The 16,621-nt window shown below is 55.8% G+C and overlaps 1 protein-coding gene across 1 annotated transcript; it reads right to left on the minus strand.

Moving 5' to 3' along the window:
• Positions 1 to 8,578: 8,578 nt before the first annotated feature.
• NKX2-2 (NK2 homeobox 2) lies at positions 8,579 to 11,258 on the minus strand. The gene is made up of 2 exons (XM_044262402.1): positions 10,984 to 11,258; positions 8,579 to 10,045 (listed from the first exon to the last, which is right to left on the minus strand). The coding sequence occupies exons 1-2, from the start codon at positions 11,240 to 11,242 to the stop codon at positions 9,483 to 9,485; spliced, it is 822 nt and encodes a 273-aa protein (XP_044118337.1). The 5' UTR covers positions 11,243 to 11,258; the 3' UTR covers positions 8,579 to 9,482.
• Positions 11,259 to 16,621: the final 5,363 nt, after the last annotated feature.

The following is a 16,621-nucleotide window of genomic DNA, read 5'->3' on the forward strand; positions in this document are numbered from 1 at the left end:
TTCTGAGACCTCTCTCCTTGGCTCACTGATGGCTGCGTTCTCTCTGTCTTAATATGGGGTTCCCTCTGCATGTGTCTTTGTCCTAATTTCTTCTGTCAGATTGGATTAGGGCCCCCGTCTCCAAACACAGTCACACCCTAAGGTACTGAGGCTGGAGATCACAAAGCATGAATCTGGGGGGACACAATTCAGTCCCTAGCATCCCATCTCTGCAGCCTCTTCTGAGTAATGAGAGTGGCTCTTTCCACACGTGGATGTGCCTGTGCTGTGTGTGTTCCTGTGTTCCCAAGCCAAAAGTCACCACCTTGGCTGGATTTTAGGGAAAACGATTGCCTATCAGGCATTCTGGACTTGGAATCTAACCAATGGAGATTCTGCACACTGAGGGGCGCCTCCCTGACCCAATCAGATTCTCCCTGTGGGGAGGCAGGGACATGAGCTGTGCTCAGAGAAGCTAGCAGCTCCTTTCTGATGGGAGAAGACCAAGTCACTGTCCTTGAAGATGAATTCTGAGGGAATAAGAGCCGTAGTTGTTAGTGTGCACAAGGGCAGCTGTATGTCCCAGGTTTGATCATGAGGAGACAAAGGGACGGCTCAGCTGCTTAGTCCCTGTGTCCTTCCTTATACAGTTACTCAGTTCACTGATCCCTTGCCATCCCAAAGTAATTAGGATGGAAAGATGGATGAATGGTGGCCATTCCCAAGCAACACATGGGGTGAGATGTCACTGGGATGAGCCATTAAATCGGCTGATCTATGAGAGACCAACACCAGGACTAGGATGAAGACAGAAGTGAGATCTCAAGGATCTGCATCTCAGTTTGGACTCTCTCAGAGGCAGAGCCCGAGACAAGGATTCATGTGCAGGTAGTTAATAAGGGAAAAGATCCCAGGAAGGACCAACAAGGAAGTGAGGAGGTGAGACAGGGAAGGGAAAGAAGCCAGTACAGGATGTGTGAATGAGCAGATTGCCACTGAGGGCAGCTAGGCTCTGTCCTACTACAGACCTCTGGATGATGGCATAGGACATGAGACCCCATTGTTTCACCTGGGCAAGGAAACTGCTGTCTATCCATCTTCCACCACTTGAAACTGGTTGAGGACCATGAACTTCCTGGTAGTTGCCAACTATCCCAGGGGGCTAGCACCCTCTGTTCCTCCTTCAGGCAGTGACGCACAAGTGTTGGCAGTGGGCAGCTATTGGCACATGTGGACACAGGGTGTGCCCAGGGGCTTTGGACACCACACTGTTCTCTGGGATGGACACTTCCTCCTCTCCAGAACCATGGCAGCAGGACTTAGGGCCAGGTGTTTTCACACTTGGAGGAGCTGGCTATATGCATTGGTAGAGAGGGATTGGCCATTTCTAAAAGGTGCCTTTTGTGATAGACCATCAGGTGTCTGATTCTCTGTCATTCACACAACAATCATATTCCTTTGATTTGACCTCACAAATCTACCTCCCTCCTTTATATTAGTCTCTGCGGAGGCAACTCTTATGTTGTAGCTCCAGAGTTAAAGAGATTTGGAGGCCTCTGGAAGTAAACACTTACATACAACTCCTTTAAACAGTTCCTGTAAATCTCTCAGGTTAGGGAGCCCAGCACTATATCCCAAAGAACATGTTAACTTTTTTCCATTTCCCCCATATCAGGTAAAAAACAGGTAGTCATTTAAAGATACAAGATCAATTGGAAATTGAAAATTGATTTTTCTTGTACCCTTTATCATTCTGGAGGGATAGAGGAGCTGCTCATGTCACCAAAAAAAGAGACAGCAGGCTATGGGTCCAAGTGTGAGAACAGATTCAGAGGGAGCCTCTCAGGTGGACCCCTCAGCCTCTTCCCCCTCAGTTCTTGGGGGAAATACTCACTGGCCCAGGACAGCTACATGGTACCCAGTGGAGGGAGTGGGTGTGCCAGCTTTCTGGAGGAAGTCAACTGGCTGGCGCTGCCCTCACCAGCCAGGCTGCTACCTGAGCTCCTGCTGCTAATGGGAACTGACAGAACCTTGCTCCCGTGGAGAAGCCTGTCACTCAGCTGCCTACTCCAGAGCAGGAGGGAGTCTTTGCCCATCCCTGCCACACTCCCTCTTCTGCAATAGGATAGAACACCGTGGTGTAAGAAGATGTAGGAGAAGCACCTAGCAGGTGCCTGGCCAGAGTGGGTACTGAATAAATGGGGATGGTAGTCATCATCTCAGGTATGGGGGCTGGGAGCAGAGCACTGTGGCTTTCTTTGTACCATTTTATGAATGAAGGCAAAAGGGTGAAACAAGCAGCAAGGAAAGGGATGGGATTTTTTTTTTTCCATCTAAGCCTTTCAGTTGATGTCTGTCAAGCATTCTGACAGGAGAGAACATTTTGGGGGTGGTGGAAGCATCCTGTCTTGATTGTGGCAGTCACTTGGTGTCAGCATGAGGGGCCAGAAGAGCCAGAAGTAAGAATGAGATTGAGCTGCACTGGATAATGTTACCCTCTTTCATCAGGTTCCAGGCGCCAAGTTCATGGGTAGAGTTTTAATTCTCCTGGAATTAAGATTGAGCAACCTGTCCTTCCTTCTACAAAATAAGAGGACAACATCCGCACATGCTGTCTCTCTCTCTCTCTCTCTCTCTCTCTCTCTCACACACACACACACACACACACACACACACACACACCAGCCTAACTGTAAAGAATATTTCACCGAGACACACACACGCACACAAGAATATTTCACGGAGACTTCAATCCCGCAGGCGTCCAAGCTACGCAAAAATAGTATTTTCTTATCCAATCGCGCCACCCCGCGGACAACTTGGGCACTGCCGACTCCCTAATCTGACGCCAACCCGCCGGGGTTGAAGGTGTGTGTGTGTGGGGGTGGTGCTTAAGAAAGTAAAAGGATCAACGTTTGGAGTCACGAATGCCTTTGAGGAGAGGTAGTTCCACCTCGGACATCCGTGGGAAAGTCAACGAAACAAGTTGGAATTGCGGGTCCTATTTCGGGGGGCTGTACGTCGCGGAATTTAACCCTTTCAACCCCTTGTCCTCTGCCCCAGACTCATCCTCTCAGAAAGGCACCAGGGCGGGGTGGAGTTGGGAGACATCAACAGTGTGGCGTCCTTTCCACTCTCGAATGCCCTGTACCCCAGTCGAGGCCTCACACAAGGTGCTCTCAGCTGCAGGGCGGGGTGGCATTCTTGTCTCCCTCGCTCAGACCCCGAAGCCCCGCGTCGCCATGGCGTCTCCTCCTGGTGGCCAGATGGCGCCACTGCACCGCTCGCCCTCGGCCGGGGAAGTGCGCAAAGGGGTGCAGGGCTTCTCTACGCACCGTTCTCCGTCAGCGGCCACCTCTGGGACTGGGATTGGGCGTGGGCCAGAGCAGCAGGAGTCCCGACTCAACGGTAAGCGAGAGGTGAGGGTCTCTCCTTCCTAGTACACCTTACTTCCGACCTCAACCAAAATCAGAATCCTCTTCCTACAGCATGTTCTCGCTCCCCGAACCGCACCCTTACGCTGCCTACTTAGCGTCCACCCACAGGGGCCACGACGGACATGGGGACCGCTCAGAATGGCAGAGACCGTGCCGGGTATCTATCGGGGGGCTCTCCCGGTCACCAGCGCGTACCTGGGCCACTGGACCAGTTTGCTGCTGTTTGTGCCCCAACATGATGGTAGTGTGTGTGTGTGGGGGGGGGACGACGGCAGGTGGCACGTCCGTGGAAGAAGGATGGGGGAAAACTACGACGGAGGAACAAGTGCCCTCAAGTTCAGATTCCCTCTGTCGATGCGCACTTTCCAAGACACCTGTGCACGGCCATCTGTGAAAGAGCCGTCTTGACTTGCACGCTCTAATCCGGGTTCGGAGACGCCGACTCCTCCTCGCCTTCTCTCCCGGCGGCGGCCGTGCTTGGGTGGAAATACAGCCCGGAACTGGGAGGCCGGCGTGCCTGGGGCACTTTCTGGGACCACCGCGGCCTCGCAGCGCGGTGGCCCGAGTGCAGAGCTCGGGCGCCTCCTAGTGGCGGCGGCGGTGCGCGGCCGCGCCAGGATCTCGCGTCCCCGGCTGTGCGTCTGCAGGACTTGAGTTCCGCGCGCGGGCAGGTGGTCCGCGGGCCTGCATTTCCCCACTTGCTCGGGTGGCGGCGCCGAGGCCTATATCGCTTCTTAATAACGATGCCCCGCGGGGAAAAAAATACTAGAGCCTTTAAAAACCAGACTGCGTGGAAGAGGGGAGTGTGTGTGTGTGTGTGTGTGAGAGAGAGAGAGAGACAGAGAGAGACAGAGAGAGAGTTGGGGCGTTGGTGAAAGCAATAAAACTCAGATCGCTTCCTTGGAGAGATAGCGGCAGCTATAATGCGCTGGGGGGATCAGGGGTTTATTTGCAGATCCTGGATAAAAGATGATATATCGACACAGTTTAGAGTGTCATTGCGCCTGGCCTCTCAGGAAGCCACAAGTACATATTTCCTGAAATACCGGCCAACACAATATCTAATCCACACACCACTTAAGCATGGGAGGGGAAGCTCAGCATCTTACAAGTTTGCTCCTGGTTTCCTAGTTTGGGGGGGGAGGCCCCACCCGGACAGGATCTGGTGCTTCAGGACTTGCCTTCCCCTAGCCATCGTCTTCAGTCCAAGTAATCACTTAGCGATGGGCCTTAATAAATACGTCTGAGAACTGTCCTTATGCTCAGTAAATATTGGATTAGCTTTTCAATGACCTGGCTCTTGAAAAGGCTCGAGAAATCCACACCAGGTCTCAACTAAGCCTAACAGTCAATAGGTAAGGAAAATAAGTTCTTCCCTGGCTGGTGTGGGGGAGCGTTGAGGACAGGGTTCCTCCTCTTACCAAGTTATCAGATTCTACTAAATATGACAGGAGTACTAGACGGGAAAGTGAGACCCCCGAATTTTGGATTAGCTGGAATTTCTACCATCTTAGTTTCTCTCATTAAGGGCTGAATGACTTTGCCCCAGGGCGACGTGCGTTCCTTCTGTTTACTTCCACAGCACGAACTCTTCGCTGCAGCACATATTTGTTTGTTTGTTTAGGGGGTGCTTATGGGAGTTTCTGGCCAGACTCTTGGGGGAGGTGCCTGACCTGAATGATCTCCGATGGCCCTTCAAGAACTCAGACTGCTTAGGTGAGGCAAAACCGGACAAATTCCTTGGAAGCTCTGCTCTGTGTCCCTGTTACTGAATTTTGCTGACCAAAATGATGCAGCAGACGCTGAGAATTAAAGCGCTAGTTCCTCTCTTACCAACAGGAAGGGCGGCGGTAGAAGAAGTCTCTGAACCGGTTTCCCATCGCATTCAGATGTCAGTGGGATCCCCGCGCATCTTAATTCGAATGACCGGGGGTCCATAACAGAGGGGTCCGGCTGGGCACAAGTGGCTTCAGAACCGGTTGCAGCTGAAACTGAGCAGGGCCAAGCCTGAGCGGCCCCTCGGGCTCTCCGAGTCTTCCCTGAAGTGCGCGGAAGGCTGGCTTGCGCGCCTGGGCGTCGCGACTAGGAGGACGCATGGAGATTGGATTTTCATTTACTCTGAGGCCTCAAAGTCCGCGAGACCCCAGCATTCCCGGGCCCTGGACACCTGGGTCTCCTCCTGAGACCGGGGCAGTCCGGTGGCTTCCACGGGAGGCCCCTAGACATGCGAAGCTTGGTTCTCAAAGCGCGCGCAAGGAGCCCAAATCCTGAAGGCGTACAGTTCATATACCAAAGCCTGAGCGTTAGAGCCAATATTTTGTAGAGGAGACAGAGACAGAGGACAGAGACAGACTGGGGCGGGGCGGGGGGGGGAGGGCAGCGAGAGAGCGAGCGAGAGAGCAAGCGAGAGAGGTATCCAGTTCTCAGTGTGTCACGGGGCCTAGGCGGGGCAAGCGCCCTCTGAAACCATCAAAGACAGGGGTGGCTTTTTTCCCCTCCTCCAGCCTCCTCCCCAATAGATATAGCACGAATTTTTAATGCGTCTTCCTTTCACAGACAACAATACAGGGTTTGAAAGCCGGACACAATTTGGGTTTTGTGCGGGTCCCTCCTCGCGCTCCCTCGGCCCAGCTGGCCATATGGAATCCAGCATGGAGCCCGCGGATGACAAAGGGACCCAGTGACAGGCCCAACAAAACCCCAAGGAGACTTCTGCCTGACTCCGGGATTCACTGCCCGCGATAAGCGCGCTGAATGGTGCGGGGTGGAGGGGGAGGGAGGGTGGGCCCCTTCTCCCTCTTCCCCTCTCTCTGTCCCCTGCGATTCTTTCTCTGTCTCTTTTTAATATGCACGCCTCTAACATCCCCGGCTCCCAGCTCTCCCATTGTGCCGTTTTGTGCGGCCCTCTGTAGATTGGGCGAAGATAGACTGCCGAAGCGGACCCCGCGCCGGGTGCGCTCCCAGGGCGCTGGGGTTAGGGCCACACAGGGTTCCGCGGGCGCTTTTATTGACTCCATAGGGACCCGGGGACAGAGAGAGGCGGGCGCTGGACCCACCTCCCCAGCTCCTAGCCTCAGGGGCGCACAGCCAGACTGCAGGCCTGAAGGCCTGGCCACCGCCCAAAATGCACCCTCAATGCGCACTCAGCCCTCAGCACACACATAGTGAAAGCCTTCCAGAATTTGGACCTTTCACTTTGCCTCCTTCCTCCCTGGAGGCTTGGGGTGGGGGGAGGGCTCCTATGATCATTCTCGGCCCCCTGGAAGCCCTAGGCCTGGGACAGTTAAAATCAACCGGAGTCTTGGGGGCCCTGCCTCAGACCTCCTGACAACCCCTCTCCAAGAGGCTCGGAAGTCTTACATCCCTTCCCGATGCACTGGGGAGTTACAGGAAAGTTACCAGTGGCATCTTCAGTGGTTGGTGTCAGGGCAAGTTGGGCATCCAACTATTGTACAATAAATGATTTAGGGAGAATTCTCTGGGCTTTTATAAGCAGCAAGAACCAAAACCCAAACGTTTCCAGGCTAGGGTAGGGAACAAAGGGAGACTTCTCAGTATTTAGAAAACCTGAGTGAACCCGCATGAACCTGGAGATGGGGAAGGACATTTAGTAAGATATTAGAAAGACTTCAGCGCCCTCAATTATCCAGGGGCGGGTGCGCAACGCAGAAATAACGTGTAATCACGTCCCTGGGCGTGTTGAGCTGAGTGCTATTGACGCGCAGATTTGGTCACACGGATAATCATGTTTACTTTAGATATTGAATTAAATCTGATCATCAACTAGAGGGAGCGAGAAAGTCAGCTGGGACCACTGCCTTTGCTCGGCGTCCTCGCCACCCCCTCCTCCCCTCCCCAGCTATGAAGGTGGAGCTCAAGAGAAAACGGGAGATACAATTTCCAAATGGGGCCGACTTTCAATCCCGAGGCATCTCCACACCCGCTGGGCTCTGAGCTACAGGGACTTGGGTATTTTTGGAAATCCTTGAGATAGGGGAGAGAAGCGCCCCCCTCCCCGCAAGCGTGGCCCCTTGAGACGCTCCCCCGCATGGGCAAGTGTGTGCCTGCATCGGCCAAGGAGATCTGTGTGCAAAGAGGGTGGGATAGAATCGGTTCTCTATTAGGGACCGGCCCACACGCCCTCCCCCGGGTGAACCGGGGGCTGTTTCTTTGCCTCCTGCTCCCCTCACCGCAGCCTTCAGGCCGGGGCACACGACCCCACCTCAAACCCCTACTTTCAAGCAAGCAGTTCGCTCAGTTTCAAGCCGAAGAGCTGGCCTGGAGGGCCACGCGCCGCCAGATCCTAGAATGGGTGGAGGCATGGGATCCAGCCTGGGGTTTTGGGGCTGGGAACCCAGAAAGGACGGGGTGGAGGGGTGTGGAAGGAAGGAGGGAAGTTTCCGTTTGTAGGGGTTGTCACTGACTCCTGCTCGCCAGCTCTCTGGGACCAAAGAGCCTAGAGGAAGCTGCAGCAGTCCCCCTCCATCCCCTGAGCCCCGGTCCCCGCAAGTCACGCCATTGCAAGGCTTCAAGCACCCCGAAATTCACCTCTCCCTCTGTTTCGCCCCTGGTCTCAGAGCGGTCTCCCAGGCCGCCCCTAGACGGCGGGTTTTGCAAAGGGGGTGGGGAGTAGAGAGAAAGTCGACCAGTCTCAACCTCAGCCTCCCCACCCCCCTTCTCCGAGCGAGGTAAATCAAATGCAACAAAGTGAAAGTCATCGACTGTAGTGGCTTCAACAGCTTCTCAGGCTGAAGGAGCCACTCGTAGATTTGGGCGAGCAAGGGGGGTTTGCTCCCTTCGCCTTGGCATTTTCCAAAGTCACTTTTCCTCTTGGAGCCAGAACGCTGCCACATAGCCCGCGAGGCCTAGGGAGAGGCCCAGGAGAGGGTGGGCGACCTCGGGCTTCTGGTGGACAGCTCCAAGGCCGGAGGCCAACCGCTCCTGCCCCAGCCAGGAATCCAAGGCACAGAACCTGGCTGGCCTGCCCGAGCTAGGCCTGTTCGGAGAGCCTCTCCAGCGCCCCTGGTGCCCCTGGTTCCAGACCCCGAAGGGAATAGCGAGTGAGATCGCAGCTAGCGGCCGGGCCGGGGTCCTTGCCCCAGGCCTCAGGCCCGGCGCAGGGCGACAAAGTAAGACAAACGGGAGGGTCGGGCTTGGTTTTTTTAAACACAGGATTTTTATTAAAATTCTTATTTAAAAAAATCGAAAGCTTTCAGCGCCCGGCGCTCTAGGGGAACCGCAAGGAACCGCTGAGCTCCAAGTTCCAGGGCTCAGGACCCGGAGGTGGGGCAAGAGGGCTTCTCGCCTACACATTTTTTCCTTTTTCATATTTGAGAAATGTTTGCACTGAACAAAATATAAAAGGAAAAGAAAGCAGGGGTAACCAAACATAAACAAACAAACAAACAAAAACCCACAAAGAAAGGTATTGGGCCCGGAGGGAGAACAGGCCCGCTGGACTCGAGATCATTTTGGCAACAATCACCACCGATATTTACAACGAAAGCGAAATCTGCCACCAGTTGTCAGAACGTTTACATGGCCATAAATATTTAGCATTTTCTTATAAAAAAAAAAGGAGAAAATTTCTCTATATTTTTAAAGTGTTCTCCACTTGCTTTAGAAGAAGACGGCTGACAATATCGCTACTCACACAAACATATTTTACAAAATTCACAAAAGCGGGGCGGGGGAAGGGTGTGTTGGTCTTTTTCTCGTTCTCAAGTGAGGACGTTAACGTCGGGGAGGATTTGGTCCCCCCGGGGAGAGGCAAAGAAGCAAAGCTGCGCAAACATTCTGTAAACACGGCTTATAGTTCAGCCCTCTCCAAAGGTTGAAAGGAGAGAGGGATGGATGGGGCAGAGATGGGTGGATGGAATCTGCCACTCCAGGGAGACGCAGGCAACCTCCCGGCGCCTCCACAATGGAGCCAAGAGTCAACTCGACTCCATAGTAATAATTATAATAATAATAATAATAGCCACCGTAAGGACCGAGTCCTCCTCGCTGCCGCCGCCGCCGGGGTGGGGCCTGGGCCTAGGGCCGCGAGTCTCAGAGCGGGGGCGTTCACCAAGTCCACTGCTGGGCCTGGACCAGGGGGTGTGCTGTCGGGTACTGGGGGGTGCTGGCCGAGCTGTACTGGGCGTTGTACTGCATGTGCTGCAGAGACTGCGCGCTGTAGGCCGAAAAGGGGATGCCCGCCTGGAAAGTGGCGGCTGCCAGGTCCTGGGCTTTGAGCGCGTGGCACGGTTTGCCGTCCCTGACCAAAACGGGCACGGCCACCCGGCGCGGCGAGGGTAGGGGCGTCACCTCCATACCTTTCTCGGCCCGGGCACGCTTCATCTTGTAGCGGTGGTTCTGGAACCAGATCTTGACCTGCGTGGGTGTGAGGCGTATGAGGCTGGCTAGGTGCTCCCGCTCGGGCGCTGACAGGTACCGCTGCTGCCGGAAGCGCCGCTCCAGCTCATAGGTCTGCGCCTTGGAGAAGAGCACCCGCCGCTTCCGCTTCTTGCCCGCGTCCCCCCCGCCGCCCGGGGTCTCCTTGTCATTGTCCGGTGACTCGTCCGCCGAAGGCTCCGGGGACTTGGAGCTTGAATCTTGGGGCGCCGCGCCGGCCGCCAGCCCATGCACTGGGGGAGAGAGAAGCGCGTCAGGCGCCTGGAGGCCGCGCGCCGGCGGGGCCAGACCCTGTGCGCCCCGGCTACTCCGTGCGCCCTCCGCCCTCCGCGCCGGGCAGCCCGGCCCTACTGCCTTCGCCTTGACCCTCGCCCTGCTCCATGCGCAACAAAACCGTTGGTTTCCCCCAGCGGAAAGAGGAGAAGCGACAGGAATGGGGGCTCCAGGCTCGCGTTTCTAGGGGATCGCACAGTGTGGGTGCGTATTTGGGGGTAGTGGAGCGCAGAGAAGATCATCGCGGGTTAAGGGCTCCGGCCCCCTTAAGCAGTTTCCTCTCTGAACGGACGTGGGCAGATTTTTAAAAGAAAAACCCCACAATCCCGGCATTGATCGGCTCGGCCATTTAAGGCAGGTTTTTGGGGGCTTTCGTTTTTGCTTTCGGACTTTCTCGACACCCTCCGCACTGCACAAAGCGTCCTCTATGATCGTGCAGGGGGCAGGGTGAGCTATTTATACCAGAGCAACCGGGGGCCTCCCCCACCTTCTACCCGTACCCCGAGGCTTGCTGGCTAGCTCCAGTGCTCCAGGCCAGTCCCTCCCGGCTGTCGGGGTGAGGGGGGTGGGGGGCTTCCGACTGGAGCCATCAGTCCTGGGTTGACATCTGTAAGCAGCCCTTGGGAGGTATTCCCCTCCCCCTCGTTTTCCTAATTTCTTGCTTTGGAAAAATATCTGAGACCAAGTCTTTTTCCGGTACTAGGGCGGGGGGGGGGGGAGGGTTGAAGAGGAGGAAAGAGTTAGGGCATTATTAACAAGTGTTAAAAATTTTTCTAGAGGAGCAAGCAAGGGATCGAGTTTAAATGGCTCCTTTCCCTTTCTCCCCCAGCTTCCAGCCCGGGCTGCGGCCACAGGATGAGAGGCGCCACGGCCGCGGCGGCCAAGTTTCGCTACTTACGGGAGTACTGGAGGCCCTCGGTGCTGGCCAGCCAGCGCGTATAGGGGTTGTCGCTGCTGTCGTAGAAGGGGTTCTTCAGGGGCAGGCTCTGCACGGTGTCCAGGGTGCCCTGCCCTAGCGGCCCAGCCCTCTTGGCGGGCTCTGGCCCCTCGCTCTCCTCCTCCGGCCCTTCGGCCACCGAGCCCTCCTCATCGTTGGTGTCCGGCAGGTCCAAGATGTCCTTGACCGAAAACCCCGTCTTTGTGTTGGTCAGCGACATGGCTCGGGACCCCGCAATTTATGCCGCAAAGTTGTAGCTTCACTTGGTCAATTCGTGGCGCTCCCCAGTTGGGGCGGGGAAGGGGTATGGGGGGAGGGAAAGGGGGAGGGGAGGAGGGGGGTGGGCTTTAATAATTGAGATAATTATTATTTTAAAAAAGAGAAAGAAACTATAAGGAAGGGGAGGAGGAGCCCAAACGCAGCTCCTGTGTCTTCTCTGAAACCACGAGGAAATGGACGCAGGGAACGGGCAGCCTGCGCGCCGAGCGCTGCGGGCCGGGCCCTAGTTTGTAACTCCAGGAGGGGTGCCAAGGAGGCGTCAGCTCGGGCTCCGGCGGCCGCTCGGCGCGCGGTGGCGGCTGGTGGCGAGGAAAAAATGGGCCATTGCCCGAGCGATCAGTCCATATAAGGCTGGGCTCCACTCACGAACCTGGGGAGAGGGGGGGAGAAGAGGGGGAGAAAAAGAGGGAGGGAAACAGAGAGGGAGGGAGGGGGAGCGAGAGAGGGAGCGAGAGAAGGGTGGAAAAAAAGGGGGGGAGACATTAAAACGCAAAGGTTGGACACGTGTGGGCGGGTCTTGGAAGTCAAGTGGATGAAGACAGTATTTGCAGATGTGAAATTGTGGGTTTTGGGGAGCTCCGCGCTCCCAGCCAACGGCCCTCTAGAGCAAGATGAGAGGTGTAACGTGTCAATTAATTGCAAAGACGGGGCGAGCCTTTTTTACCCACTATTTACATACAAAGGACCACCGCGTCGCTCGAGAGTGCACACACTTGAAAAGGCCGTTTTAACAAATTGCATCTTTAAAAAAGCGGGGGAGGAGGAGAGAAAACAAAACAGAAACCAAGAGGAACAACAACAACAACAACAAAATCCTCCTTAACATTCACCGGTTCCTACCTCCCCGCCCCCGTGCGCCCGCCCCCAGCAAGCCGGAAAATTGGCGATTTGTGGCGCCTTTGGAAAAGGGGGAGGGGGCGAAGGCTGAGCCGCGGAAATCTCTCCTCCTCATCGCTGGTGGTTCCCTAAACAAGATCCGGTTCAAATGGCAAGAGCCCAACTTCTGTAAGCCTCCTAGGTCAATATTTTGGTTGAGGCTTAAGGATGAGTACTAGAAATGACAAGGCAAGTAATTGATTCTAGTTAACGCCGAAAGAGCCCGAAACCCAGGAGAGGGATCGGCTCCGGCCGGCCGGAGCCACCACCAAACGACCCCACCCCCCTCCAGCCACTCTTTATTTGCTAAAGACTTATTTATTTCCTTCACTCCGCCTCTTTCTCTCCCCAACCCCCTTCCATTTCTAAGCGGCCGGGGAGCACAGCGCAGTTCACTTGCTGCTTTGCGGGCAGCCCGGGAAGGGAAGGGAAGGAAGTGGAAGGGGAGGGGTAGGGTGGGGGTGGGGAACTCGAACTTGGGCCGGGTTCGGTCCGCGGCCGCGTAGCTTCTGGGCTCCGCGGGCCGCGTTCTCTGGGTGGAGGAAAGGACAGACGGCCCGGCGCCCTTCCTGCCCCTTATTATGCCTCACTCTCCAGCCCCCCTCCCTCTTCGGCCTCCTAGCAGCGGAGGGGCGGCGGGAAGGAAGAGGGGAAGGGTGGGGTGGGGGTCAGGGGAGCTGCATCCAGCCCGGGTGAGGACCCCGAAAGCCGCAGGGGAGGGGGGGTCGCATGCCGGGCGGATGGTGCTGTTTTCCTTGGAGTTTTCCTCTCCAAAGCAAATCCTTAAATTTCGTCTCATTTGGTTGCCCCAGGGGCACGAACGGAGCACTTGCTCCAGGCTCCCAGTTTGCCTTAGGATTGTGTGAGGTTCCCAACCTCTCGCCAGCCTGGGAACTGAACTTTCCTGGGACAGCACCTTCTCCTAGGCGCTGAGAAGTCCAAGCTGTACTTCTGCCCTTCTTTGCAGTTTTCCCTTTCCTAACTTCCTTCCTTCCTTCCTTTTCTTTCTCTTTTTCTTTTTTGGGGGTTTGGGGTGGGTAGTGGGTGAGGGGAAGGTTTGCTACCTGATGCTCCCGTGGGTCCTAGAAAAGCGTCAGGAAGGTGCTTTGCCAGGGGTGGGGGGGGCGGGGGGTTGGGGTGGTGGTGGCGGGGAGGAGCAGAAAAGGCCGCACGCGGGGTCCGGGTCTCGCCCTCCCCTCTGGTCTTAGCCGGGGCCGCCCCAGCGCCGGCAAAGAAGCGCGCGGGGCTCGGTTCTCTCCGCTCGCAGCTGCGGCCGCCGCCGCACCCCTGCCACCCCCGGGTTGCCAGCGCCCGGTGAGGGCGCCTCTCCCCGAGCCGCTCGGCGGCTTTCTGCAGCCCTGGCTGCCTCGCCCCCAGTATGTGACGTGGGTGACAATGGCCCAGGTTAGAGCGAGCCCCTCGTCGGCGCGTCCTGGGTGGTCGGACCCGGGCAAACACAAATACAAACCGATTGCTAAGCTGCGGACAATGAGCGAAATGTAGACAAATGTCCCGCTCCCGTTGGAAGCCTTTGTCCCGGCTCGGTTTTTGCATTTATTTCAGTGGCGAAATAATACATGATTGACGCTCTCTTTCAACGTGTCCTAACTGTTTGGAATAAATCTAAGGCTGTTCCTAGTTGTCATGGCGTTCAACCCTTTTCAATGGACTATCTCTTCATTCATTTCTGAATCCGTCCACAATATTAAGGAAACCCCTTCATGTCGACGCTCCCCATTCCTCTCTTTCTCCTCCTACTTTTTCTTTTTTCCTTTCTCCCCCTCCTTCCTCTTTTTTTCCCTGCAAGAATTAGAAACTGGTTTGAATCGTGTTCGAACTCATTACTTTTCGTGCTTTTTTCTTCTCTCTCCAGTCTCTGTCTTTCTCAGCCTCTCTCCCCATTGCCTCCCCCTTCCCCCTTTCACGTGGGAGCTCCCCACCCTGTCCTGTCGGAGGAGGGAAGTTGGTTCTCCAGGAGTGTGGGGGGGTAGAGTTTGGAAACAGGGACAGGCTGGGCCTTCCCCAGCCATTGTTAGTCCACTGCAAAATAAATAACTGGCGAGAAAAAGTTCCTCAACCCAAGCCTTGCAGAAAAGTCCCTCCTGTGGTTCCTCCCCTTATTCCTCTCCCCCAAGGGGGGGGGCGATATCTGGGGGACCAGTCTCCAGGGATAGGGAAGGGCCAGAAAGGAGTCTGGTTGGGACAGATCAGTTCTTGGGTTGGATGAAAAATTGTCTTTTGGCAAGATGTGTCCCTTTTTGCATAACCTCAGACCCATCTTTGATGGGGGAAGGAATCACGCCTAGATGCCTTCTCAGAGTTTGTTCTTTTCCTTACCTTGGAACCACCTAGCTCCATGCACAAGGTCTCCCCTCCCTTTCCCAACATACAAGGCCTTTCTCTCAAGATCTAATCGGCCTGCCTTGCTGATTTGGGCCCCTCCTCCTCTCCCTGGGAGCCTCCTCAGTGGGCATAGCACCTGAGAGACAAATTTTCCTACAGTTGTCTGTAGGAAAGACAGAATTTCCAGACTCCTGGGAATTCATGGAGGAGAGGGAGAGCTGACCCTGGTGCCTATAGAAGGAGGCCTCCAGCTCATTACCAGCTCCATTCCCCACCTTGCCTGTCCTTTGGTCTCCACTAGCCAGAGACCTTCCAACACCTCAGGTCACAGTGTCCCCTTCCAGGAGCACTTGTGCGGCCACACTTTGCCTGTCAGCACAGGCCAACGCCTGGGTATCAGCTCCCTCAGCCATCTCCCGGATTTGGGGTTGCATTTTTTCCTTCCTTCTCTTGGTCTCAAGAGCCTCCCCCTGGCCTCCAGCCACCGCGCTCTGCACCCAGTGGAGTGGGGTCCACTGCGCTCAGGGTCTCTCTCCTGAGACCTCAGCAGTCCATTTTCCCCATCGCTTCGTTGCCCGTGTGGTTCCCGCGACCGCTTCCAAAGCGCTGACATTTGCAATTGAAAAGGCGCAGGGAGACCGCTGGGAGGCTCATAATTGAAGGGGAGAAACTCTGCTTGTTAGAGGAAGATCATAAAATGCAAGTCCCCCAGGAGTGGCCTGCGGATGCTGGGAGGCCGGCGTGGGACCAGCTGGCGGCCAGTAGCAAGTCCTCTGCCAGAGCACGCTCCAAGTTCTTCCCAATTTCATGCGGCCGGGAAGAGCCGGGGGAATACAACCAAACACACCTTTCCACACAATTTATTAAACAGGTGATTGCATTCCGAGGACTCCTCAAGAGGTCTCTCTGGGAGCACCACAGACCAGTCTTTTCCAGCTGAGATCTCCAGTTTGGCGAGATTCCGCGCGCCCAGAAAGCTGTAAACCCAACTCTGTGCCCTGCCCCATCTCTAGAATTCTTTATTGATGTCTCCGCTATCCCCACCCTGTCCATTCTAAACGAAGTTTCATTCTTGCACCAGTTTCAGCTCTGCCTGGATGTGCTCTAATCTCCCTCCGCTTGGGACTCGAGTAAATTCTCTCCAGGTTCCATCTAGCAGCCAGGAGAAGACAATGTCCTAGTTCCATCTTGTTTGGGTTGGGGCTTTAAGTTCTGCAGGCAGCGGCGGGGGGGAGCTCGTGAGCGTTCTGCCGCTGGCCTTGCGCGGCTGAAAACTTGGGCAGGTGGAGATGGACGCCGGAAGTCTGATCGCAGCATGTTCTAGGCTTGAGATAAGTCTGGCTGTCTTTGGTGTACAACACCACCTAGCACCCCCTGCCAGGGTCCTCGGGCAGCTAGAGGTTCCCCGTCCCTGGTCTTTATTCTCAAAGATGGGGTTCCAGGTGCCCTACAAAACACTCCGTATTCCTTCTTCCCACATTTAGTATGGGTCCAAAGGGAGTTGCAAGCCCAGAGGGGAGGTGGAGGAGAAGAGGAAGGGAATCTTTCTCCCCGGAGTCTAGAGGGAACCTCTTTTGGGAGGCTTCTCAGGCGGCTAAGCTCCTCTGCCGCTCTGGGTTCCGGAGGGATTGAAGCGCAGGCGGCTGGAGAGGGCGGCGGGGAAGCTGAACAATCGCCGGAGGCCCATGAGGGGAGGTGAATGTACACACGCTAAGTGGCCCCACTCCAGGACAAGTGGCCCTCCAAGTCGACCCAGTGTTTACCTGTTTACTTTCCCAGGTAGCTCAAACACGAGCGCCTTTTCTGAACTCCGGAGCAAGGGGGCGGCCCTGGTGCTCCCTGCCTCCCAGCTTTTCAGTTTCCCCACACCGCGGCTTTACGCCCCCTGTTGGGGGAGGGGTGAGGTCCGAACGGCAGCAAACGAGAAAAGAAAGGAAGATACTTTTGGAAAGTTAGGAGAGGCCTGGGCACACCCCACGCACGGGGGCCCGGCTTGATGCGCTGGTGGATAAAGTGGGCGTGCTGGGGCGGCATTCGGCCCCGCCCCCACACCTCCACATCTCTCTTCTGGGCTTGAGGGCCTCTTGGGAGGCGTCCTGCT

This window comes from Neovison vison, chromosome 8, assembly GCF_020171115.1.
Source record: "Neovison vison isolate M4711 chromosome 8, ASM_NN_V1, whole genome shotgun sequence".
NCBI classification, from domain to species: domain Eukaryota; kingdom Metazoa; phylum Chordata; class Mammalia; order Carnivora; family Mustelidae; genus Neogale; species Neogale vison.

Coding starts and splice junctions, on each gene's coding strand:
- NKX2-2 (XM_044262402.1), bottom strand. CDS start 11,242: ATGTCGCTGACCAACACAAAGACGGGGTTTTCGGTCAAGGACATCTTG. Junction 10,046..10,983: donor CGAGGGCCTCCAGTACTCCC/GTAAGTAGCGAA, acceptor TCTCTCCCCCAG/TGCATGGGCTGGCGGCCGGC.